This window comes from Zosterops lateralis (genome assembly GCF_965231275.1).
Source record: "Zosterops lateralis genome assembly, chromosome: 3".
NCBI classification, from domain to species: Eukaryota; Metazoa; Chordata; class Aves; order Passeriformes; family Zosteropidae; genus Zosterops; species Zosterops lateralis.
This window is the reverse complement of record NC_139764.1, coordinates 19,452,174-19,477,579: the sequence shown is the minus strand read 5'-3', so window position 1 is coordinate 19,477,579 and position 25,406 is coordinate 19,452,174. Positions and strand designations below refer to the sequence as shown.

At 41.7% G+C, this 25,406-nt stretch overlaps 1 protein-coding gene across 1 annotated transcript in view; it reads right to left on the bottom strand.

Moving 5' to 3' along the window:
• Positions 1 to 725: 725 nt before the first annotated feature.
• Positions 726 to 25,406, bottom strand: part of TGFB2 (transforming growth factor beta 2) — a 61,446-nt gene continuing 36,765 nt past the window's right edge. Inside the window, exons 2-7 of the mRNA XM_083858386.1 lie at positions 24,628 to 24,791; positions 10,287 to 10,419; positions 10,058 to 10,168; positions 8,124 to 8,298; positions 7,405 to 7,558; positions 726 to 5,528 (exon numbers count right to left, since the gene is read on the bottom strand). Coding sequence (XP_083714512.1) covers positions 5,370 to 5,528; positions 7,405 to 7,558; positions 8,124 to 8,298; positions 10,058 to 10,168; positions 10,287 to 10,419; positions 24,628 to 24,791 — 896 coding nt within the window. The 3' untranslated portion in view covers positions 726 to 5,369. The remainder of the gene's footprint in view (positions 5,529 to 7,404; positions 7,559 to 8,123; positions 8,299 to 10,057; positions 10,169 to 10,286; positions 10,420 to 24,627; positions 24,792 to 25,406) is intronic.

Below are 25,406 nucleotides of genomic sequence, written 5' to 3'. Positions count from 1 at the left end.
AACTTCTGACACACCGAGCTCAAAGCCTTACACACTCCAACAACAACTCTGCTGATCAAGGTTTGGTTATAAACCAGTTGCAGAGATTGGACCTAAGTGAATTTCATAAAAGTGATTCAGGTTTGAACACTACCTCAGAGCCCCAGCCACTGGATTTTTGATCAAATATGTACTGACATGTTAACGTTTTGATTGCATCAATCTCTAATTGGCTGGATCAAACAGGATGTGAGAGCTTATTGTGTACTTCACTGAACAAGAGACTCTGGCCCCCTTTGCCACTTTTATCTTCCTTGTTCCCTTTCTTGTAGCAAATATTTTTGGAATGAGTTTGTGAATCGTTAAATCAGGACCTGCCTACAATATGTACAAACAGTGCTGAGACCCAAAGATCAATGATCACTGACCCTTCTTCCTGCAATCATCTTGGTTTGGCACTAAAACATCCCATTTATAGGAAATATTTGTTTCTTGGACCACCATATGGTTGAAGAAAGGTTTATACCCCAGGGGTTCTGTATTAGCTTCCAGCAGGTTACTTCATTAAATGAGCATATCAAATTTGATTGGAAGTTCTCATCAGTTTTCTGTTCCATTTAATTTTATTTTTATACAGATGAAGAAATTACTGTTACACCCATACCCACTGACAAGCCAACTACATTACTTCACATCTACTTTATAACCACATATAATTACATAACCTCTTGGTTTATTTTCCTCCAGAACTCATGGCTCCTCATAGAATCTGTTCTGTCTGAACTAAGAGGCAAATTTTGGCCTAAAAAACAGTTTTCAAGACATTTACATGGTTTGGGTTTTTTCCTTTATTGAATATTCCACATTTTTTAACCACAATTTGATTCAAGCACAGTAAGGGCTTCACTGATACAGTCTGGAGTTAACAAAAGGAAGACAAGCCCAGCATCAAAATACTCTGCATAAATCTCATTATTAAGGGAGATCTTCCATCTTTTCAGCCCCATGCTATAAAATCTCTTTTAGGACACAGTGTTCCCTCCATTTTGTTCCCCTTTAAGAACAAGGCACCATGACCAAATTCCAATCATCATTCCTCCTCAAACCCTCCTGCTCTTCACATGAATATAGCAGACAGGGCTGCAAAGTATTCTCACCTCAAGGCAGTGTGAGGGCTTCTTTGGGTAAGAATGAAGCTGGCAGATTATGTTCATGTCAAAGCACATAGTTGGGTAGCTAAAAATAGAATAAAAATTGGCATCTGGAAAATTTTGAAGGACTACAGTTTTATGCCTGTGTAAACTCACTGAAATCAATTAAGGCTGGAGTGTAACCATGGTGGATTCACCCTTAAGATTGTTTTTAATGCTCATCCCAAGTTACATTCTTAAACATATTGACAGACCACAGAATCCATTTGTTATAATTTATCACAATAACCCTACACAATCTGGCATAAACATGCTCTTTCATTCAAGACAAGAAATGCTATGCACTCCTTAGATGCCAGAGAAGGCACCAGGAAGAGCAGTCCCTGGTCTAGGAGAATTTTCATATATAATTTTATCAACTTTAAAAGCAATGATTCAATCCTGAAGTCCTTCCTCTCATCAGTTTTATTTATTTAAGTGACTAGAGCCTGATAAAAAAACGCTGCCAATTCCAGGCTCCTTAATTCTTATTTGCTTAGATAATACAATTACCTATTGTGGAGTCCATGGAAATAGACAACAAACTAGGGAATCCTTTTTTCTGTCAAAAACACTTCCATGTGCCCCATGGCTGCTCCTGGTAAACTGATATAACTGAGGCAGTTGCCTAAAGACCAAGACATCCACTACAGTGGCTGAGGGGAGAGCAACCCCCATAGCAGGTATGATCCACCCTCACCCTGGATGGATGTTCTGCACCTCAGCCTGCAATGGAGCACATCAAGGTCACACATGCCAAAATCCCCCACTGAATCAAGTTTTGCAGGGATTTAACATTCCAGAGCTGAGGAATTGCCTGTGCCAGAAGAACACTGCCATATGAAAGCAACAACAGCATGTAATTGAAATAATTTATTTACCACTAGAGCACCACAAAAACAGACATACAATGTGTTAAAATACAGAGTAATCAATCACCAAAGTACAACACAGCTGTCCTTTAAGTTCCTTTTTTTTTTTCTCCTTTAAACCATGCCAACCATACAGTTGTATTGATGCTAAACACATAAGAAGTGCTGTCCTACCCCGCCCAGCTAAGTGCTATGATTCCCCCTCAGCCCCAGTCAGCCCCTTGGGTCTGATCTTTCAAGATGCTGAACATTTCCCATCACTTCTCAGGGACTTCGCTCAGACAGTGGCAATCACCTCGCCAAAATAAGGCCCCAGAGCACAAAGTCCTTGAGCTGTTGCAGACCCATATAAAGATCATTCGAGGGGTATTTACATCAGACCTGAGAGGTGCTAAGGACTCACGATACCCCATTCTGCATAGGGGAATTTCAACCATGAGTTCTGCATATTGTAGGATCAGGCCTAACAACCTTGGTAATTAAAGGGAAATATATGCCTATTGAACAAGGAAAAAAATTCTAGGAGCTTTAAAATAGAGAATTTCAAATATTATCAGTGCACTTTTGAGGAACACTAGAAATGAAAAATAAATTGATCTTGGGGCAATGACTTACAGAAATAGTGTTTATTCTTAGGGAAAAACTCCAAATCCAAGTCCAAATTTTCAGCTGCATCCAGCACACAGTGAATATAGTTGGACGACTATGCTATCTCCCATTTGACTTTTTCAAAATTGGTTTTGAGCTGCATTCCTGTATCAGAGAACTGCAACATTTTTTTAAGTTTTGTAAAATGTGCTCACCCTTGTCTCCTCTCCTGTCCAACAAAAATACAGTTCTCATACTGAACCTGATAAAACTAATTTTGCTGTTGTTATACAGCAAAATCCAGAGTATGTATTACCCTGAGGAGTTTCACTGAGTTCAGTGCATCTTCTCACTGGAGTTAGTCTGGCTCAAGCAAGTGTTAGCAGGACAGATTCTTCACCTGTTCACCTCAGCTCACTAAATAAATGAGAAGTCTAACATACCTTCTCCTCCTGAGCCAATGGGTGGGATTAGATCATCTCTGGAGCTATGTTCCCATCTGGGCAATAAGCACAGGCTCCACAGAAGTCCTGAGGAGCTGCCTGTGCAAACCACCATGGCGCCTCAGTTCTACACCAGTATTCTGCTGAAACCAAAGAAACTGCACTTCTTAAAACTGGAGCTGGCAACACCAAGCTCAGGAGTGTCCTCCCAGCACTGCTCAGAACAATGGCAGAAAATGTCCTTCTCATCCAAGTAGAATGCTTGCCTTGCAGGTTTCCAGCTTTGCTCTGAAGCATTCACCATGTGAAATGAAATGATTGTGCCTTCTTCAGAATTCTTTTTATTCTTATTTAAGTTGGGGCTTTTTTAAAATGAAGGGTGTGATGTGATTTTTTTCTTTTTACTCCTCCACAATACAAGAACGTGCAACAACAACAAAACCCTAGGAACCCACATGTTCCTTTTTCATTTTTTTTTAAAAGAAGCTTTAATGTGAACTCAATTGAGAAAAAAACTGGTGAACTTGCAAAGAAATCAAGGGTCTGATCCTGCCAATCCTTATACATACCCCAACAGCCTACAGGGCCCTGCTGTGCCACTGCAGAAGTCAAAGGCAAACCTCTGTGAGCTGCAGCAGGAGCAGGAGCAGCCCCACAAAGCCCCACAGAGGACGGAGTTCCCGCGTGCCAGGCTGATGCATCCATGCGGGCATCGCTGCTCCCTACAGCCTCTGCACAGTGGTGAATGTCATTCTCTGTCATTCTCTGTCATTGCCTGCCCTCAGCCAGGCTGGGACATCTCTGCTCCTGACATCTCGCTCCCTGCCCATCTGTTTGAATGCCAAAAGGAAAAGGGGAAGGCCCAGGAATCCAAACCGCATCACGATCCAATAGTTACGAACAGGGACAACTGGAGGAGCAGGGGAGGAGCAGGGGGTTGGGGATTGCTTTAATCCATCCTTTTTTATAAAACAGAAGAACAAATGGAGTCAGGTAGCTTATGTCATAATGATGAACAATATACAAAGCACATGTATAGCAATTATTATAAAACATGTATTTGTAGTGCAAGTCAAAATATAGGGACTCTACTCATACTGGCCAGCTAGAGGGAAACACATGATTCTGAGTGATCAAAAAGAGCCCCAAATTCAAATTCAAAGTCATGAGAGCTGACAGTATTACAGAGTACAAAAATATGGTGAAAATTTACACATTACACATAAAGTACGTATTTTTTTAATAGTTTACAAATAGAGATCTACAGATATGTTTCCAATTAAGCTGGCTTTTACTACCCACCTATTGTAATACTCTAGGTATGGTTACATATACCAAAAGAACAAAAAAAATTCCCATAGCATAGCTATACAGCAACATATTAAGGTCTGAAGATTAGACCAGTACATGTTAAATATTTCACTGGTTTACTAAACTGACATTTTAAATCATTTACAGTAAAAAAAAAAAATCTTATAGACTTGTCTTTGAGACTGAAACAGAGTGTCCTTTATTAGTAAATTATTCAGTATTTAAAACAAGGGTTCGAGACCTTACAAGAAGTCTCTCTAGGCAGCTGGCATGAAAAATAAGGTATTTTAAAGGCAGAGTTTGTCAGTAATGTAATAACTGATTTCTATTTTAATCGAACTAAACTAACCATTACTTTTCTGATTCTTTTGAGCTTGTGTTCCTTTAGGCTTTATACGTATTTCTGGCAGCTTATTTGGTCTCCACTTTGTCCACATTGGCTGGTTTTCGTTTTTCCAATGGTGGTAACAGAAATGTTCATCTGATAGTTTTTACACACAAATAAATAATGCACTGTTAACTCTATAGCTAAGAGGAATGGGTAGGATGCCTATTGCGTAACAATACAGAGAGATCAAGTAAGGCACGGGACAGATACAGCAACTCCACTTCATGGGATTTTCCTGTTTTTTTCCTTTCACATAGTAACACTAACAAATTTCTTCCAGTGTTTATTTGTTAAAAGGTTTCTTTTTTTCTTTAACTTTGCTTCTTGTCTATCTCACACTATGTGTAGGTGAAATGTAGGAAAAAGCCTTCAATGTTTTGCTTCAGATGCCAGTTTAAAAAAAAAAAAAACAAAACAAACTTTCAAACAGTTCAGACTAGTACCGCTTTTTTTTTTCTTCTTTTTTTTTCTTTTAACACTGATGGACCTGGGTTTTTATTTTTCTTTCTTTCCTTCTCATTTTCTCTTTCTTTTTTTTCCTTGGTTATCTTTTTTTTTTTTCTTATAAACACACATCATGCTGTTTCAGGGATATCCTTTAGCTGCACTTGCAAGACTTTACTATCATGTTGGACAGCTGTTCAATTTTGGGTGTTTTTCCAATGTAGTAGAGGATGGTGAGGGGTTCCAAATCCTGGGATACACAGCATGGAGAGGCTGACGCTTCTGGATTTATGGTGTTATACAAGCTGAGTACCTAGAAAGAGAAACCAAAAAAGACAGATTAAGGCAGCTACCTCTAATGAGTGAACTGTTTTCTGTATCATTTCCTCCCACAGCACCTGAGAGAATGCCCACTGAAAGTGGTATGAAGATTCCTGGATTTTAGGGTTTTTTTTAATGTTTTCCACTTCAATCTGGTGCTCACAATATGTCTGGATTTCCTAAGGTTTTGTCCATACAGTCTTAAGCCTCAAAGCAGGTACATACCTGGAGTCTGCCTCTAAAGTTTTGCCCTTTGAACCAACAGGCACACTATATTTATGAGTAGAGAGGAAATGGAAAGGGTTTTTTAATCTGTTTCTTCAAGTTGCCATTTGCTGTTTACAGGATTTCGGATTTACAAGTGACAGAAGAGAAAAGAGACCTCCTCAGAGCATAGGCACTCCTTTTACCCTCTGGCTATGTGTCCATTATTTAATGGATTTAATTAATTAATTAAGTCCACTAATGCCACCTTGCAAGCACCAGGACTCAAGGTGCATTTACTCCTGCAGAAAGCCAGATGCAGGGAGTTATCACCTATGTGACCCTGGATTCCTATGCATGGTTCTCTGCAAGGGAAGTATGTAGGGTTAGCCACTGATGATGCATAGGTGCTCCTGAGGATGCCATTAATGCCTTAGCCAAACACCAAGTGACCTTTTCCTAGAACTTCCACACAACATTTGCAGCTTAGAGAGACAGAAGATCTGTTCAGGACAGCAATACTAACTACTTTATTAGGCAACTTCTGGCTCCTCGGGCAATTATCCAAACCACATATTTGTGACCATGACAGTTACTCTTCCTCTTTCCTTTATAAACAAGTGCAGTTCCAAAATGTGTACACCATTACTCCACACCAGCATGGAAACATACTCATCTTATTTACACCTCTGCCTGCTGAGATTGGTAACAGTACAATGTCAGAGACAGTGACAGCTAAAAAGGGCTCTGTAAGCTCAGGAAGAACATGGTATCATGGTTTTCCCAACCAAAAGGAACTCAAGCCATCCCTTGGGCACAGAGAGTTCTCCCTGCTGGCTGACACTGATCTGTCATTTTAAGGGAGGCTTGAAAAAGGGGAGACATCATTCTTAGTATGGACTCAAGGGTGAAATTCTTACTTTATGACAACTATGATGCAAATGTCTGTCTCTTACATTTACTGTCTAGACATCCTTAGTGATAGTTGAGAGGAAATTAGCACTTCACCGCAGAACACTACTCATCCTAAGGCAATTGGCTAAAATACTACATCTAATCCCTAAAATAAAAAGTCTTATCCCAGACAGCTATGATTCGGTTCTTCAACATCCCATATATGAAGTCCCTCCTCCCCATATAAATTTTTGAAGTGTAGGAAAGAATGTGTCTTTTGAAATAAAAGAAAGACAGCTATCGGTGTATTTTCATGAAATTCAGCATGGCAGGTGCTAACCTTGAAATGGCAGGTCATAAAATAGGTGATGACCAGGTGGTACAACTCAGCCCTTTAGTTATTCTGAAAGTGCCTCCCTCAGTGTCTTTGCAGACCAAACTCATTGCGCCATCTTCCACCCATGTCATAATGAAATGCTTTTTCCAAGCCACCTCCAGAGGAGACATACTCACAAAAAGTATTCAATCCAACCATGTGTTTGTATCAATGAACATATATATATATATAAAAGGTAAATCTCTGGGCCAATACATTTCTCCTGCTTCAACACTAGCTTGAGGCCATGTGTGAGTTCCTCTATAGGGCCATTTTTCATCATCCTTAGTTACTTAGAGTAACTCTGGAAACTGGTGCTGATGTCAGCCCCAGAAACATAGCTCAGCTTGCAGTTATAAAACAGAAGCTGAAAATCAGCAAATCCATTACTTACTCTGCTGTGTTGAGTATCTGAGCTCCATAAATACGGGCAGGCTCCTGCACAGAAATTAGCATGGTATCCTTTAGGCTCATGAATCCATTTCCAGCCAAGATCCCTCTTGAAGTCAATATAAAGTGGACGCAGACAGCAATTATCCTGCACATTCCTGGGAAATAAAATACAAACACACTGGTCATAACAAAGACAACACCGGGAATAAAAACAATCCTGTTGCTTGTTCCCTGAATGATCCTTTACAGGCAGGCAAGTCTGAGTCACAAAAATTCTCAAAAGCAAATCAATAGTAACTTATGCTGTAACTGAAATGACAGCTATTACAGGATGCTTAGACATGGCAGGACTTGCCCATACAGACAAAGCTAATGGCTTCCCTGGAGGACTACTCAAGTGTATTTCTCCAGGTCCTGCAGAGGAGACTCTGAGTAGGGGAACAAAGTGGTAATTTGGCTCTTAACTATGGGGCTAATGCATGTGGGAATCACCCCAGATGGAACTGAACTTCTGCTGTCTATGGTCACAACAATCTACCCCTGTCTCTGTAGGACTGGAGACTGCCAGGCAGAGACTTGCTGCACACAGACCCTGGGTCTGACAATGAGGGTGTGCATTCTGTATAAATGTCAACTGTAAAGAAACATGGTAAACAACTGCATGACACCTCCCAGGCTGGTAGGACTGTGTAAGAATATTGGGTGTGCAGGCATAGTTACCTAAAACAATAGGCAGCATCTAGAGCACGCTTCTTCCGCCGACTGGGCTGTTGCGACTCAAGTCTGTAGGAGGGTAACAACATTAGCAGGAGATGTGGGGTCTTCCCACTGTATTTTTTCCTATTGGACTTTAAAGCTTTCACATCACCACTGGAATATGTGTAGTCATCAATACCTTCAAAAAATACATTTTGGTGATAAACATTGTGTTGCTTTTTCTTCACAAATTAAATAAACCATCTCTTAAAAAAAATCTCAGAAACTGGGCCATGATGGTGTCAGTTGGGCATGTTTACTGGGGAAGTGGGGGCAAATTTCAACCCAAGTTGTCTAAGATATCCATAGTTCTCACATTAGCTATTGTATCAACCCTCCCACATTCACATCTGTTTAATGGCATTTCAGTACATTTACCAGGAAACGTTTAAATGAGTAACAGAGAAGGCAATTTTAGTCACTGCATCTGTGTGTCTTAGCTTCAAATGCCCCAAGCAGTGATCCTTTTGTTGCTTCAGTTAGAGCAATACTCCCAACTTTTAACAGGTATGGACCTTTTAAAACCTTTTAAAACCTTTTAATACCTTTTAATACACTTAGAGCTGCTCTGGATACTTCACCTTCATTTCCCACTCTTCTATCCCATTAGTTTCCTCCATCACATTCACTCTTTTCTGATACTTGTCAATGCCTTGTCTTTCATTGCCAATTTATTTAAATCTGCTAATTTTCTCCAGAAAGTCAGTTATTCTATTGTCTTTTTTTATATGGGCATGGCAAAGACACTGATCAAAATATTTCTTCTTGAAACAGCAATCCATGGCCTCACATTCTGTATTTTCTTTTAACGCTAACTGCCTTACTAGCTTCTTATCATGGTAATAGCACAGACAAGAAACTCAAGGTATTGGCCTTTCATAGGACCCACGTTATGCCTTTTGTCAAGATCCTTTAGAAAATTAACCTCCCCAACCAGGTACTACCATCTAAATGGAAAAAGATACACTACTGTTTTCTTAACATAGGCAATTATAGTGACCAAACATCATACTAACAACTTTTTAAAGGCACACAGTGGCTTTAATCATATGTACAGTACATGTATTTACTTACAGGAGAAAATTCCAATGCAGTGAAACAATGGTTAGAAAAACTTAAGACTTGACAAGGAATAGCCAAATACTTGGACCACAAGTGAACCAAATCATGACACATTTCAATAAATGAGAATTTCATGAACAGAATTAAGGTTAAAATTGGTTAATACAGCTATAGATTCATATGTGCTGGTGCATGGTAACTGTACTACAGTCAATTAAATATAATTTCTCTTTGTGAAACTGAAGTTCAATGGCTTAAAAACACAAGAGAGCTTATATGACCTTGGTATATTTATTCCATATCACCTTGCCTGCTGTCCATAAAGAGCATATATATTCATAACCCTCACTACACAGTTATTTTTTAATGCCCACTCTTTCCAATCTTTTCAACTAAGTCTGACTCATTACAGTACTAGGATGGAGAGCAAAAGGTTTATTTGGAAAATATTGAGCAATTTTTTCATTACTATCCAATAGTGGATGGCAAACTGTGCAAAAGTCTTCACTAAATCCAAAATGTTATGTATATCCTGTGAGCATGCTGCAAACTGTAACATAGACTCTTAAGGACATTAAAGTTGCAAGCATGGAATGGGACAGCTTTTTCATGCCTTCTGATTTTAGAATTGTTCAGGTGATACAGTTTTACCCTTGTGACCTTAGTACAATTTCCTACCAGCTGAGAGTCATGATTCTCAAATGAGCAAGTTTTCAATCAGCTGAATGCCATTTAGGAGGCAGAAACAGCTTTTTGTTTCCTTCCTCAATTAGTGCATACCACAACATCTTAAAAAAGCTAAAGTTTTGTTTGTTTTTTTTTTTTTCTTTGATTACCTGCAAATCTTGCTTCAAGCTCCTCACTTTTATTTGGGATGATGTAATTATTGGAAGGCACGAAGGTACAACATGGACAATGTAAGCTTATCTTAAATCCAAGATTCCTGTCTGCAAAACATAAAAGTGAGTGGAGTTGGTTTTTACACACGGAATGACTCTGAAATACTCCTGAGTTAATGGAGGAGCTGCTGGGGCAGGAGTGCAGGCAAAGAGCACTTTTTGTCACCTCTGTGATGGAGCCACTCATGTACAGCCTCAGTGACATCAAAAGACAACCATTCTCCTTCAGCTCTTGTTTTAACTACTTTGCTGTCGATATAGCGCTGTCCTGGTGATGATAATTCTTTAGATTTTAAAACCTGCAAGAAACGACAAATAAGATTGCCTACAGGTTAACATTTACTTGGTTGCTTTTAAAATGGGCCAGTAACATTAGAAAATAGCACAAGAAACTATTACAGCTGAATCCTCTATGCAGTAGATGAACATTCATGCACATTTTCAGAAAGAATCTTCTTAGGGTGTGTAAGGAGAACAACAATATAAAAACACCCTAATGAAATCAGCTTAGGCTCCCAAGCAAAACACACCATCACATATTCCTTCATGAGAAAAATCCCACAGAATTTCAAGTGCCCACAGTCCTTCACATCCCAGGCAAACAGCTCAATGGATGCCTTCCCATATACAAGCACAGCCTGCTATTATTTACCCTAACTTTAGGACCGAAACAATTGGACTTTTGGCTGTTGACAGGTTTCTGGTTTTCTGGTTATTACTCTGTTGATAGCTTTGTGATGCAGGGAGCTGGAATGCCATGCAACATTAAGCCAACTCCAATCAAGATACCCCACGATAACATCACTTTGTAACTTTTGGCAGGCCAACTGTGAGACTTCAGATGCTGTTTCGGGTTTTTCCTTTCTTTAAGCACCCAAGTCCATCTCCAAATGAGTAACTGACAACGTCTCATTGTTTCCTCCTATTTTCTCAGCCCAGAACAACCTGACATCTAGCAAGCTCTGCTGTAATAAAATCATGTAAAGAAAAATATTTCAAAAGAGGTGTGAAACTATGTCATCATGATAAAATCAGACTTTTTGTAATTAAACAGGCTTGAAAAGCTCAGATTCTGTCCAGCATGTGGAGTCAGAATGTAGAGTCTCCCTATTTATTGCAAGGCAGTGCTCAATCTCTCACAGGCCAACAGTGTGGCTCCTACTACAACATTTGTCTTATGAAAAGAACAGCAGCATGACAAGCTCTTTGTCTTCTTCCTGATCAACACATTTAGCAAAAAGCCATGAGAAGATGTTGGTTCAAGTCCAGAAGATTACTAAGGGCCCCTGGTAGGCGATGCTGAGCTCCCCAGTAGAAACTAAGGGCACTCAAACAGTGAACATTGGGACTCCTTTTTATGAGGTAACCTTCAAACAAAGTGTCTGAACAACTGTTTACAGAGAGTCTGGCAGCAACAAGGGGACTACCACTGCTCTGAAGTGCCAGAGGGATGAGAGAATCAGTAATCAATGCTGGGAAAGTCCCAGAGAAGTACAAATATAACTTTGCCTTCCCTTTGGTCTTTATCAGGTCAAGTGTTTCTGAGGATGTAATGCAGCTGTCATTCTGCAAGGATGTGTTGGGACTGGGGGGGAGGGTGTGGGCTGTGAGGCAAATGGGACATAAGAACTTGGCTCATTTCTCTTCCTTTCTGCACAGTCATATCTTTCCAAAGACTCCAGAAACTGCATACCTCAGTTTTGGCAGTGATGTAAGGACTAAAAGTAAGTAATGTGCCAAAAGCAATCTTCTGATGTTAACTATAATTGGTCTTAGACATATTCTGAAGACACAGCTGTGCGTTGGTATCAAAAATAAATGTATTTATCCCAGTCTTTATCCTAATTGCTACCAAAAGACAGAGTCAAGGGCTGTCAGTGTGCACCTGGAATAAAAGGCATTTGTAAAAGTACAAAAAATCATCACTCCACATATCCAATGGTACAAGGAAAATCCATCCCCACTGTTGAGCTGAATGACAAGAAAAGTGTTGGCAGGTTTCTGAACTATATGGCACTGTGGGACAGGATGGATACTGTGGATTAAAAGAGCTGGACATTATCCATCCTGTCCCACAGTGCCATATAGTTCAGAAACCTGCCAACAATAGCTAAAAGTGAAGTTTCTCTCCATGTTGTTTATGCAGCATGTTCAGGAAAAAAAAATAAATATAAAGAATGAGGTAAAAAGTCACAAACTAAGTATGACATAATTTCCACAACTGACACCATGGGTTAAACAGGCTCTGGCAGTTCTTAAGCAAAAGGCTTTCAAGTGAGAAGAGTGTTACACTTAGTGAAATTAACTTCAATTGCCTCTTGGGTTAAGTATCTTCATAGTGTTAGGGTGTATGGCCTTAAAAACCTGAGTACTTGTAAGCAAGAATGATCTTCTAGTCTCATCACTTCCATTTTCCCTTCTTTTTCTCTTACATTGCTGCAAGTGTGGAAAGCTAATGGGAGATAAAATCCTAGGCTGGATCCTCAGAGTCCATTTTCTTCCACAAAGTAAATCAGATTAAGTTTCTTTTCCTACACTGCTTTCCATTTCCATCCACACTGAAGCAATTGCACTCTATATGGTGGTAAACAAAAGGGGCCTTTTCCTAGGAATCTCTCAGAAATTTTTACAGCTACAATATATTCTTCAAATGAATCTTCCAGAAATTACTATATGAAATAAGCATTTTAGGTTCTCTCTGCCATTTCCCTGCTTTGGTTTGCTTCTTTTTACTTTGCCCTACATTTCTGGTTTTAACCTTCCCCATCAGCAACACACCTTTTTTTTCAATACACCCTCAAGCCTATATCCCCAATGAAAAACTCCTCTTTCATTGTTTCTAATCCTTTCTTCCTACTAAATCAACTAATTTAGTTTCAAAAAAGAATAAAAGCCTTTCCTGTGCCTTGCAGCTTTTGTGCTTGAAAGCTTGTCTACTTCTTCAAACCACACTGATCGGCCTTAGAAGAGATATTACCTTCCCCTGTAAACATTGCCTTGCCTTACCTATAAACACTACCTCACCTTCATGCTTAGCCCATCACAACCACATCAAACACCATTATCAGAACTGCTGCTGCTCAGCTTGTACCTGCAGGAGCTAAATGAAAGCCTTTGTGCAAAAGTTTTCACTGCACTAAAAATATTAACAGAAGGCAAGGGGAAAAAAAAGAAAATCCAAAAAACAGAATGTCAACTGAGTTAAACTTCCCCTTTAATCTTTTCTTGCTTCCTTCTGGCACTTTACCCAAACACTCCCTCTTGAAGAGGCAGAAAGAGTTTGGTCTGACTACAGGCCATGACGTGGAAGGCTAATGTTTTCCGGTGGGGGAATCCTGTGCATCACCCACTGCATGCAGAGACACAGATCCCATCATTTGCATGAGCAGGAGACAGAGTTTCCACACAGGCAGCCCCACCTGCCTGGCTGAGGAGGGACATCCCAACACCCACAGGTACAAGCAGCCGGTGATGCACCATGGCTGCGAGCACACACACCTCCACACATGCCTCAGAGGAGGCTCAGAGCCAACCAACCTGGGTTCTGGACATGGGCATGTCTGTCCAGAGATATTTGCTTCCTTGGCCCTGCTTCCAACAGAGTGATAATGTAGCACTGCCTGTTATAATAAATGATTACACAGCCAGCACATGCATACCATCACGCTGTGGGGATGAGCTGTGTTGGAAAAAGTGTTACCAAAGGGTGATCCACTAGACCTCTAGACCAGTATACAGAGTAATTTTCATTCAGTAGCAATGCTCTAAATTCTAAGAATAATTTCAGATTTTTTCTACTCTGTTTTTGTATGCGATTCCTCCTTTTCACAGGAAAACCACTAATTAAAAAACTTCTTAATTTTCTCTTGACCAGCGTCTTGCACACTGCCTTCTACCTACCTTCTTCTATGCCCACTCCTAACCTACCTCTAATACACTTTTATTCAATTCTGAGGCTTCTTGGAAACACCTGGAGAAAAAAATGATCTAACAAATACCTATGAGGAGTCTCTAGATTTCACATACATGCAGCTACTTCCAGCAGATCAAGGTGAAACAAACACGTGAATAAATGAATAATGCAGTTAATTTCAGGAAATGGCTCATGAAGAAGCCAGATGCAAACAAAGCATTGCTCTTGTTTGTACAGCTCCATATGTTTAGGAAGCCCAGCCGGGGATCTTGGCGATGACAGCACTCACATGCCACCCTCATCAGGCCTGCCAGATTTCTGGTATTTTACAAATCCTGTTGAAATCTACTCTTCATCCTGCTCAGTCTTCTGGGGGAGAACCTCTGCTCGGCTGGCAAGGACTTGTCTATGCTCCTCTTCATCCATCAGAGGAGGCAGACTGACCCATGATGTTATCTTGAAAGCTTATCCCAAATCACCACAACCAGGGCATCCAGCAGTGAAGAAATTTAGTTTTGTCACAAACTGATTTCAGAAGAATGAGGAGTTTGCAGAAAATAGCGATTTGTAAATTACTTCTGTCACTTGCTATGCTTACTTTTCAGACTAACTAGAAAGCATTAACAGAACATATTTTAAAAAATTTAAGTATCAAGTAGCTGAAATCTTCATTAAAGTACTGGAGGATGAAACTGTTTATTTATAGGCACATATGTTTATACCCTCAAGAAACTATCATACAGTTCTGAGTATAAAAGTAAGGATAAGGATTATTTTAGTCTGTATTTTATAAACTGTAAAGTACACTGAGAACGCTACATAATTCATGATAACAAACAAAGCAGAATGCTTGCAAAATTAGCAGATGCATGATTTTTTTAAAGAATGGGGTATATCAGAAGTTGACACGAGCAGAGCAGCAGCACTGGGTGTCAGTGTAATTAAACCGGTTCAAAAATAAACACAAAAAACCCTCCTAAGCCCAAGACTCTGTTAAAAGAAACATAATTATTTTGTTCAAAGTTTCCTTCGCCTACTCCCCCAGTCATATATTTAGGCAGCTGAAGCAGGGGACAACTGAATCAACACATTAGTGTATGTATTCTAGACAATAACCACTGACAGCAGACGCCAGAACAGCCAGTCTTTGTGACTCATTACACAGCTAAAAGGAAAAAATTTGACATGAAGACACACTGGTTCTTTCAAATAACTAGAGCTCCAGAACTGCAACTTGTTTAGTTCATTTCAGATTTGGTATTCTGGCCAATAACTACTTCTAGTCTTCTACTGTCACCACAATCAGATGCAGAAGAATAGGAAAATACAATTAAGTATAGCTTACAGTGGAATAGTTTTGGCTAATAAATTCACCACCTCCTCAGCAAGCAAACAAACAAAAAACTGAATGTGGTTCAGCAGTGATGATACACAGGCTGATGCATCAATGACATCCATGCTGCAGCCAAGAAAACCAAGAGCATTTATAGCTGGGTTTGAGAATTATGGTCACCAACTCTTTGGAAACATTTTTGGTGACTTACAGTTTCTTAAAACCAGTTGATGAACTTTCCAAACATAGTAGTAAGATCATATGGGCACTTAAAAATATCTATCCTGTTTCCTGCATTGGCTTGGAACTTGAAATGGCCACTGCTATCAGCCAGCATGGGTTCTGCAGTCACTGAACAGCAGTAAATATGGCATTATCTTGTGAAAACCTGCTATTAATCTGTCTTTCCTCTCCATTCATTCTGGACTGTCTGATCTCCTCCCTCCAGATGCTGCTGGCCCCCTGATAACTTCCTTCCTTCCCTTCCCTTCTCTGTCATTTCAGACTCCTGTGATGTTCTTGTGTATTACAACATCTTGGCAGGCTCACTACTCTTTCTCTTACTTATCAGTCATGATCCATGATTTCCATTGGAACTTCACGGCCCTTTTAAAAATAATGGAAATAACCTGACATGTACTTGTAAGCTTAAAGTAAATAAGCCCAAACAATGAGATCCAGTGGTAAATGATATGCTTGTGCTGGTTAACATGAGAGCAGAGATAAGTTCAGCTATGCACAGCATGGCTGAAAGTTGCCATTTAGGATGACCTTTTCTGAACTAGAAGAAACTTTAGGGAACTCCAGCCTAACTCTACACTGGAGTGACCAGATTCCCAAGGTCTGCATATGCAGGTGCTTGGTATTTCCGAACTCTTACATTCTATTCACCTTACTGAAAGATTCACTCACTGCCTGGTTCCAGGTTTCAAAGGTCTCCTCGGACAGCTCTCAGGGACTTCAGCCAGCTCTTTCTGAAACTTACAGTTAAAAAATGGCCATGCTAATTATCAATCCTTTCTCATTCCCTGGTTAAATCTGAGGCCTTTGATCCTATTTTGGACACAAGGAAAGGCAAATCATTGATTCTGCTGCAAACCTCTCCAGTTTCTTACTCGTTAGATGTGAAAACATATGGTGTAAAGGGCAAAGCTTCCATATGATACCTTTTGCCAGATAATCAGGAATCTACTGGCTATCAAAATTTCAGCTGCTTCTAAGTGCAAGAGACTGGGTGTGTATTTTTTGAAAAATTGTCAGTGTGAGTTTTCAAGTTCTTCTTGTAGCCACTCCTGCAAAGGAGTAATGCAGACTCTGCCTTCAGTGCTGTGGAGTTAAAAGGGCTTTAAAGTCCCCCTGCTTATCAATGAAGTCTTTCCATTACTTGCACTGGTCTCCGAATCAGGCTCAAACTGAGGGCAGAATCTTTAGAGACTAGTATATGAGATGCAGAGTTCCTGCCAAAATACAAAGAAAGGTATGGAGTACTTGCCAAAGTTTGTAAAAAACCCATAGCTCTCTGATCCATCTGCTCAGAACTTGCCAGACACGTTCTTCATGCAAACTTGCAAATAAAAAGAACATATTGCACACATAACCCAACCTCTTTTATATCTGGATGGGCCACAGCTGCAGAAGGATTCTCTTACAGTGCTGGCTGATGCTCACTTAAAGGTAAAAGAAGGTGAAGTGTGAGAAGGGTAAAGAGATGAGCCCTTAAGCGGGTCAGAAAGGGAGAGGAAGTCAAGTGTGTAATGGAATCACTGTGACTGACTCATTCCATCACCCTGCGGTGACAGGACGAGCTCTGGGAAGAGAAAGGATCCTGGGAAGGGATTTCCTCTCCATTTGTTCCCCAAGCAGGGCCTTCCTCCTGATACTGAAGATACATGTGCAGTGTAAGTTGGGGACAGAGCCCCGAGGCCCTCCAGCCTGATTTATGTTTAAGCAGGCAGGAAGACTCTGCATTGTATAAGCAATAAACCAGAACGGAGGGTCTGGGGTCCTTCTCTTGGAAGATTCTGAAATATTGAGGGCAATTTCCTGCCATTTGGGAGATTTTAAGATAGCTCCAAAGAAAGATTTTATATAAAATGAAGCAAAACAAAAAAATCCCATAAACTTATCTAGCCCTTAGCTTTAACTTGCCAAAGGCACATTATGTTTTATTAAAATATCAACGAAGAGGAGCCAAAGTCAACAGAAACAGAGTGGGTTCTCCTGTCTTCTAGCCAAATCTCCCAGATCCTGCAGGGTACTCCTGTGTTCATGTCCCCTTAATGCACAGGTTTAAGCCCTTTTCTCTTTCTTGATCCTGTCTCTGACAGTCATATCTCATCTTCATGTGCATTTTACTACAACATTTTGGCATGCAGCTTTCTTGGCTAAATGAGTATTTGGACAGTACTTCCTCCAAGACGTTGTATTCTTCCACAAGTTCCTCCTCTTTGCATGCCTTGTTCCCTGTAACTCACAGTTCTCCTTGTGGTTTTCCCTTCCCACCACCTACAGGTTTCACCTAAACCATTCCCATCCTCCTCCATTTTCTCCCATCATCTATTCTGCTTCACCTTGGCTTCTCTCCAACAAAGCTTCACATTGTCTCCTACACCTTCCCAGAACAGGAACACCACCTTTCCCTCTCCAACAGGCTCTCTAGCACACAGCCATCAAGCCAACCTGATGTTCCTTAGCCCAGTGACTGCCACTTTGAGCTGCTTGGTCCAAACCTGTTCATGTCCCAGTGTAATGTAGGCTTGGCTATTCCCCCAACAAACCCTAGCCCAAAGAGCAGGAACCCAAAGCTAGCTGTTGTTTTCAGACCCATGACCTGCATTCCCATGCCTCCAATAATGTACAGGCACCACAAATGGCAACACAGCCTTCCGTGGCCTGCATTTCTACACATGGCAGTGTCCAGATGGGAAGCACATGCTGGCCCTTGCCAGCAGCTGATGGAAATATTATATATTTCTTCAAGTTGTCTTCAGTAACTGCTCTATTCCTGGCAAGAGGTGGGTGCATCCGAGATACGCTCTCAAATTACACTGAAGATGATGCAGCCATAAATACTTCCCCTCACACTCACAGAGTATTTGCCAAAGGTACTCTAGACATGGTCTCCCATGCACTGACATCTTTTTGTAGGGCATACAGTATTTGGGACCAGAAAAAGGGAATTCTGGAACAAGGAGAAAACAGCAATTCAACTGAAATGTACTGCAAATTAATTTCCTCTGGTCCTGAGCTGTTGCTGGGGGAAAGAGAAAGAGTTTGGTAGAGTAGAAAGTTATTACACATCCACCCTTTATACTGAGTTTGGCACTTCAAAAGAACACTGTATATTTGCCATTCAACATAACCTTGTGACCTTTCAGAATGCAGGAGTCTGGTTTCAGGATAGCAACACATAAATTGTGAGATCCAAATGCACTACTTTAGATGTGGGTCACAGCGATGGCAGTGAATTATAACCAAGTGCCCCAGGTGATATCTGTAATACAGACATCCTGCACCAGTTCACAGTCACAAATCCTGCTTCATGGTATTTTCTTCCATGGCATTAGAGACAGCACTTTTTGGCAAGAAAAGAGAGCAAGGCCTCTCTGCTCCTGATTATACGGAGATCAGCCTGGAGGATCTCTGTTGCAGTCAGTGTAAATTGCCTCAGATTTGCACTGTGGAGATTTGGCCCAAATCTATAGTAGCTCACTCTAAACGTATTCCCCAACTGAAAAATAAGACAAAACACTGTCTGCATTGAAAGTATTTGAACAACCAACTGTGGCTTAAATTTAAATCTGACTCATAATGGGGTAATATGTTCCACAGCATCTTCCTCCTCATACCTCCAAGGAGGGAGAGAGGCCCTGGAAGAAGGGGGGTACCACTGCCTGGAGGACAAACAGTTCTTCCTAGACCCCAAGCAAGCTCCACAGGAGCTCTTGACATGGACTGGGCCCTCCACAACACAGAAGGACCAAAGGTCTGCTTCACATTCTTCACTGCAATCTGATGTGTCCCCCCCCCAGCTTTAACCTGGCACTGTTCATTTGCCACTACCCTCGCTCTGATACATCCTCTGGGACATCCCTCCCATCCACAGCAGCCTCAGATAAGGATGACAATAAAATACAGTGCTTCAGCTGCACTTTTTGAGACACTTGATGATGTGCTAACAAAACATGGCACCGCTTCCACAGGAAGTAATTATTACTTGTTATTGTTTGACTGCCTGTACATAATAAAAATACCTTAAGCCCAATACCACAGCACTCTCTGAAGGATGTCTTTTCACCCTGTAAGGGTTTCCACTAGTTCTGCTTTGCAGTGGTGCCTATTTGTTTTCTGGAATGCTTATTCATAAAATACAAGCCTTCTTCTGAAGGGTGCGAGGACTTTATTCATAAATACAGAAGCACCTTAATAAAAGAAAGATGTGATGAAGTCTTCAAAGCAGGCAAGAAAACTGATGAACAAAGACATTCCCATAACAACTGAGCTTTATCTGATCAAATTCCAATAAAGCCTGCATTTGGCATAAATCTTTAAAAACATAGCAAGGGCCACTGGAGGATGCTAAAACTTGTTTATTTAATATTATTCCTCCTCCTTTCCCCAAAAGCACTTTATCCTCTTAATATCTTCTGAAGTCTTGGTGCACATTGGGAAGCGCCCTGAGTGAGCACGGCGCGGTGGAAGGACGGGAGAAGGGCGCCTTGTCTGAGGTCACGCCACTTCCTTCCCTTTGGCTTCCCACTCTCCAACGTGCTGATGATCAGCAGTATAACCATCAGATTAAGCCTCTCTTTTGGGCAGAAGAAATGACAGAAAAGGCAGTGCCTTCAGAAGAATTTAATTCTCTGCAGCTTCACTTAACCGGAGCCAAGAAGAGACAGAAGCTTTCATACCAGCCTTATAAAAGTAACTTAATTCCTACTTCTGTGAGTTTTATTATTTTCCATCCTAAGGCTACTTAGTATGTGCATTGCACTTCCCATCTGTGCAGGAACACACAGATGTGACTGACTAATCCTTAAATACCAAGAGAAGTATTCTGGGTGAAAACAGGCATTTTCTGCACACAGGGATTACTACTTGCCCACTGGCTTTGTGGATGCATCCAGGGCAACTCCATGAGAATTAATCTCTAGGATTCATTGCCTGAGAAATCCAGACAAACCTGGCAAGCAGATTCATAACCACTCACTCCCAGCACAAATATGACAGCGCTCTCTGCTCCAGCTCAGCCTCTGAGGTGGGAACAGGGTCCTGCTGCTGCTTCTGGGCCAGGGGCTGGGAACAAGGGGCCACAGCCCTGGCTCACCATGCCAAGCAGCCCCAGACTGCCTTCCTGGAGTCAGTGCAAACAAGGGCTGTAGGAAAACACAAAGTCCCCTTCTGATGTGGTTTGGAAAAGGAAGCCAAGTACAGCCTGAGGAAAGCTTAGCTGAAAAGGTGCAGTTTTGCATTTCTTCTTTCATTTTAAGGGGTAGATCTGTAAGGTCAGAGGACCACACAAAGAAAGAATCAGGCAGAGAAACAAAATATTTATATTCTGCTTGCTTATTTTTTCAATTTACCCTGCACATCTGTCTCTAGCTGTTCCTAAAATAGTCCTTTAGAATAATGTTGACCCTTCTGCATCAGTGCTACTGATACATACTAGTAGCTACATATGCTACTACTAAACTGCCACTGGACTAAATCAGAAAGCCCCTGGAGGGCAATTAGAAGATGTGCACATGTTCAGGGACTATCTCAGTGAATCTCAAGAGAGCTCTGATTCTCCTCAGAAGGCTTCTGCCCCTCTCTTCCTGCTTGGCTGAGAAAGACAAGGGGACAAAGGAACAACCATTCCTTGAAACTGCAGGTATGAGAGGAATTTCAAAAACCCTCATCAAGAAGAACTCCACAACAAAGTAAAGCACTAGGCAACCTGAAACTTGGTTGGAGGAGAAAAAAACCCCTAATAATTAAATGTTGCTTATGCAAGATGAAAAACCACACTGTTCCTTCTGGGCACAACAGCCCTGGCAAGCCCAGCATGTATGTCACAAGACAGGAAGCAAAGCTCATGCACAGAGGAGGAGCGGCAGCTGCTCATGCCAACTCCACCAGCAATCTCCTCTGCAAGGCTCACTCTCCATGCATGGCTTTTCATGCTGGAGTCAGATATCTGACTGAGTCTTCTGCCCTTACAGAAGATAGTTGCCTCTCTGACTTCCACTGAAATGAGGATCTTCCTCACTCTCCCCTTTTACCCCCCCATGTTTGTACTGTGTTCACCCTAGAAAACTCTACCTGCATTCTCAATACATTAATACACAGCCCCAAAGTTCCTCCTACACCACTGGGGCACCAATGTCTCCTATCCCTCTTTCTTCACCTTCATCTGCAAAATTTTTTTTCTTTCTAATATCTAGAATTCATACAGTAAATTTCAGAAGCTTTCTATAGCACTGTTCTACAATACACCATAAAATATCTCAAGTTGGAAGGGACCCAAAAACATCTTGGGTCCCTTGTCTCCAATTTCTCCCTGCTTTTGCCTTTACTGTTAAACACTGCATCCTAACCTCATGTGCTGTGATGGAGATCAGTTGCAGCAACATTTAGGGACTCTCATGCTCCTGGCAGAAGAACTCCTGGCAAGGAACCCATGCAGTTCAGACTGCCCACCACAGAACTGTAATACCCCCATAACAAGGTTTTGGGAAGAGCTGCACACAAAATTGTAAGAAATAAACATGACCAAAGAGAAATTATCCAGAGACAGCTTGCCTCTCTACAAGCAAAGGAGCAAAGTAACATGCCTAAAATATGCTTGGCACAAACACACAGGGCATGCTGCCTTTGGCTTGCCTGTTACTTGGTGGAGAAAAGATCTAATCCCACAATAACCTGCACTCATTACTCACCTAACACTTCACTTATTTGCTCCACCCAGCCTAAAAAAGAAACTGCCTTACTCACCAGCCATATATTTATCCAGGGACCCAAGTACCTGCCCTGGATGCAGGTGTCAGTCATTTCCATGGGCACAGGAGGCTTGCTGGAGTCAGGCTCTTTCAAGTAAGCCCCAGCTGTTTCTCATCACAAGGCAAAATCCCAGCCAAGCAAAGGCCCTTTCTTCCATACCTCTGCTGAACTCTTTGTGTCCCATGTTCCTCAAACACAGAAAGGCAATGAACTGAGCTCAGGCAACCACAGCTGTATTCTTTTCAGGTGGCTGACTAACAGCTCTCAAAAGTAGAACAACAGAAACCCCAGAGATACCATCAACTCCTTTCAGGATGTCTGAACAGTGAGGTCAAGCCAGAATATACAATTGTTTCAGCAGGCTGCTGTGGCAGCGTCACTGGGACTCACAGTGTATTTCTCTGGGATGGCTGTTCTATACAGCCAACTCCAGTGACTCTCAATGGATGTTCTTAGCTTTCCCTTTTAACAATTAACACATTATTTGTTCAACTTTTCTGCCATCCTATTCTTGGAAAGGATGGCAGTCAGGTCACAGTCTCCAGTGACCACCTGTGGACCTGAACCACATTCAAATGGGAATTAAGCTTTTTCTACATTTAAACAACATCTAAACAGACCAATGCACTTTTCCTGCTGTTAGCCTCCATGACTGGCTTTTATTGTCACTTCAGCAAGCCTGTGAACCCAAACTGCCCCCTCTCTCTGCTTCAAGTTTGGCTTCCACTTGACCAGACCAGGCAGGAAAAGGTGAACATTCAGAGTGAGGGAGAAGACTCAAATTTGTATCCACTGGGTCCAAGCTGGACCCTACAGTGCTGCAAGCCCAAGAGAGTGCCCAAACACAGCTAATGCAGGCAGCAAGAACAGAGCTAAAGAGGGTTTCCATTCACTTCTACAAGGTGGTATCCTATCCATCAGGGGTTTTAGCAGAACATGTCACAGGTTCACTCATGGAACAGCTTCTACTTAGTATAAAACTTCTGGGAGCTGGGCCCCTTTTAGTTGCTGTGTTTCCCAGTTAGGAGAACTATGCTTTAGGTGAAATATGCTCTACACAGCATTTGCACAAATGCACAGACTATGTTAAATGAGGTTAAAGGCTCTAAAGTCCTTAAAGATTAAATGACATAAATCTTGTCAACACTCAGGAGTGAAATGGTCATGGGGCATTTTCTTACTTCACAAACCCTGAATTGTCCACTCCCTTGCCTCAACCCCTGGACTACTATACAGAAGCCAGGTTTGAAAGTCCTAAGCTTTGCAACTCAGTTTTAATTCCATTTCTACAAGGAAGGCTTAAAAAGCTTCTCCAGAACAGGGGCCAGAAAGAGGAATTTGACCTCTATGTAAACTACAGCTCAGGTCAGGTGTTGGGAGACAGAGATCCTAGGAACGACTTTTTTGATGTCTTGTTCTCTCACCTTTTTTATATGCTGTGAAACACAGAATCACAGAGTCACTAAGGTTGGAAAAGACCTCCAAGACCAGAGTCCAACCCTTGACCAAACACCACCATGTCAACTGGACCATGGCACTAAGTGCCATGTCCAGTCATTTCTTCCAGGGATGGTGACTCCGCCACCTCCCAGCGCAGCCTGTTCCAACACTTGACAGCTCTTCTAGTGAAGGAATTCTTCCTGATGTCCAACCTGAACCTCCCATACTGCAGCTCGAGACCATTTCCTCTTGTCCTGTTGCTGGCTGCACAGGAGAAGCCAAGCCCCACCTGGCTACACCCTCCTTTCAGGGAGTTGTAGAGTGATAAGGTCATTCCTGAGTCTCCTTTTCTCCAGGTTAAACATCCCCAGAACCCTCAGCCACTCCTCACAGGACCCCCTCTCTAAACCCTTGCCCAGCTTTGTTGCCCTTCTCTGGACATGTTCCAGCATCTCAATGTCTTTCTTGCACTGAGAGGCCCAAAACTGGACACAGGATTTGAGCTGCGACCACACCAGGGCTGAATAGAGAGGGAAAATCACCATCCTGGTCCTGCTGGCCACACTATTGCTGATACAAGCCAGGATATCACTGGCCATCTGGGCCACCTGGGCACACTACTGCCTCAAAACTCTGGAGTCCTGATGATCAACTGCTAGAAAAAAATCTTCACATTTCAGCTTGGTAGTATTTCGAGTGAAGTGTTTTCTAGGGAAGGCACTGAAATAAGAGGCTGCTTTGGAGAGAGGGGACTCAGCTCCGTGTCCTGGATTTGCTCTGCCTGCTGGATGGGTTTGCAGCAGCCGGGGGGGAACTGAGGGGTGTGAGGGGCCCCCGTACCTGGTAGAGCTCTATCCGCTGCTCGGAGACGCGAGCCTTGGAGTTCTGCAGGCGGAAGACCCTGAACTCAGCCTTCACCAGGTTGGAGGCATTCTTCTCCATGGCTGAGACGTCAAACCGGACAATCCGGAAGTAAAGGCTGTAATAGTTCGGCGGGATGGCGTCTGCAACAAAGAAGTGGGATTTTATTACCTTTCTTCATGATAAAATGTGTTGTTCCTTCAAGCATTCTAACACAAGACAGCCTTAGTCAGAGAAATAGCTCAAGCATGGTTCAGTTTCTAATGGTCAATTAGGTACTATTAACAATTTAATAGAAATTAAGAAAACCTACCCCGTGTGTTTTTTATAAGACTGCCATATTAGCAGAGATTAACAACTACTTTCAACTCTATTTCAGGTCATGCATTTAAACTTCCCCTCTTTCAACCTACTGGTGGAAAATCCTGAATGTTTATGAACTGGGAAAAAAACACAGCAGTTGGTACATGGTAAATGCCTTCAGGCTTACAGAGAGTTCACAGGGATCTGCTAAGACAACAAATAACAGCAGCTCATCTGATCTATACGTTCTCTGAAACCCACTTCCCCTCAGAATATGGAGCATGAATTAGCCAGCTTCAGATTTTATTCCATACCTAGTTATTAAAGGATATTTTTGGAACAGAATAGTCATTCTGATTATAGTGATGAGGGCTGGAAGAGAAGAGGAAGGAAAAACAAAAGGGAAAGGCAAGCAGACAGGAGACACTATGAACAGGATTACATGAATTTTGACC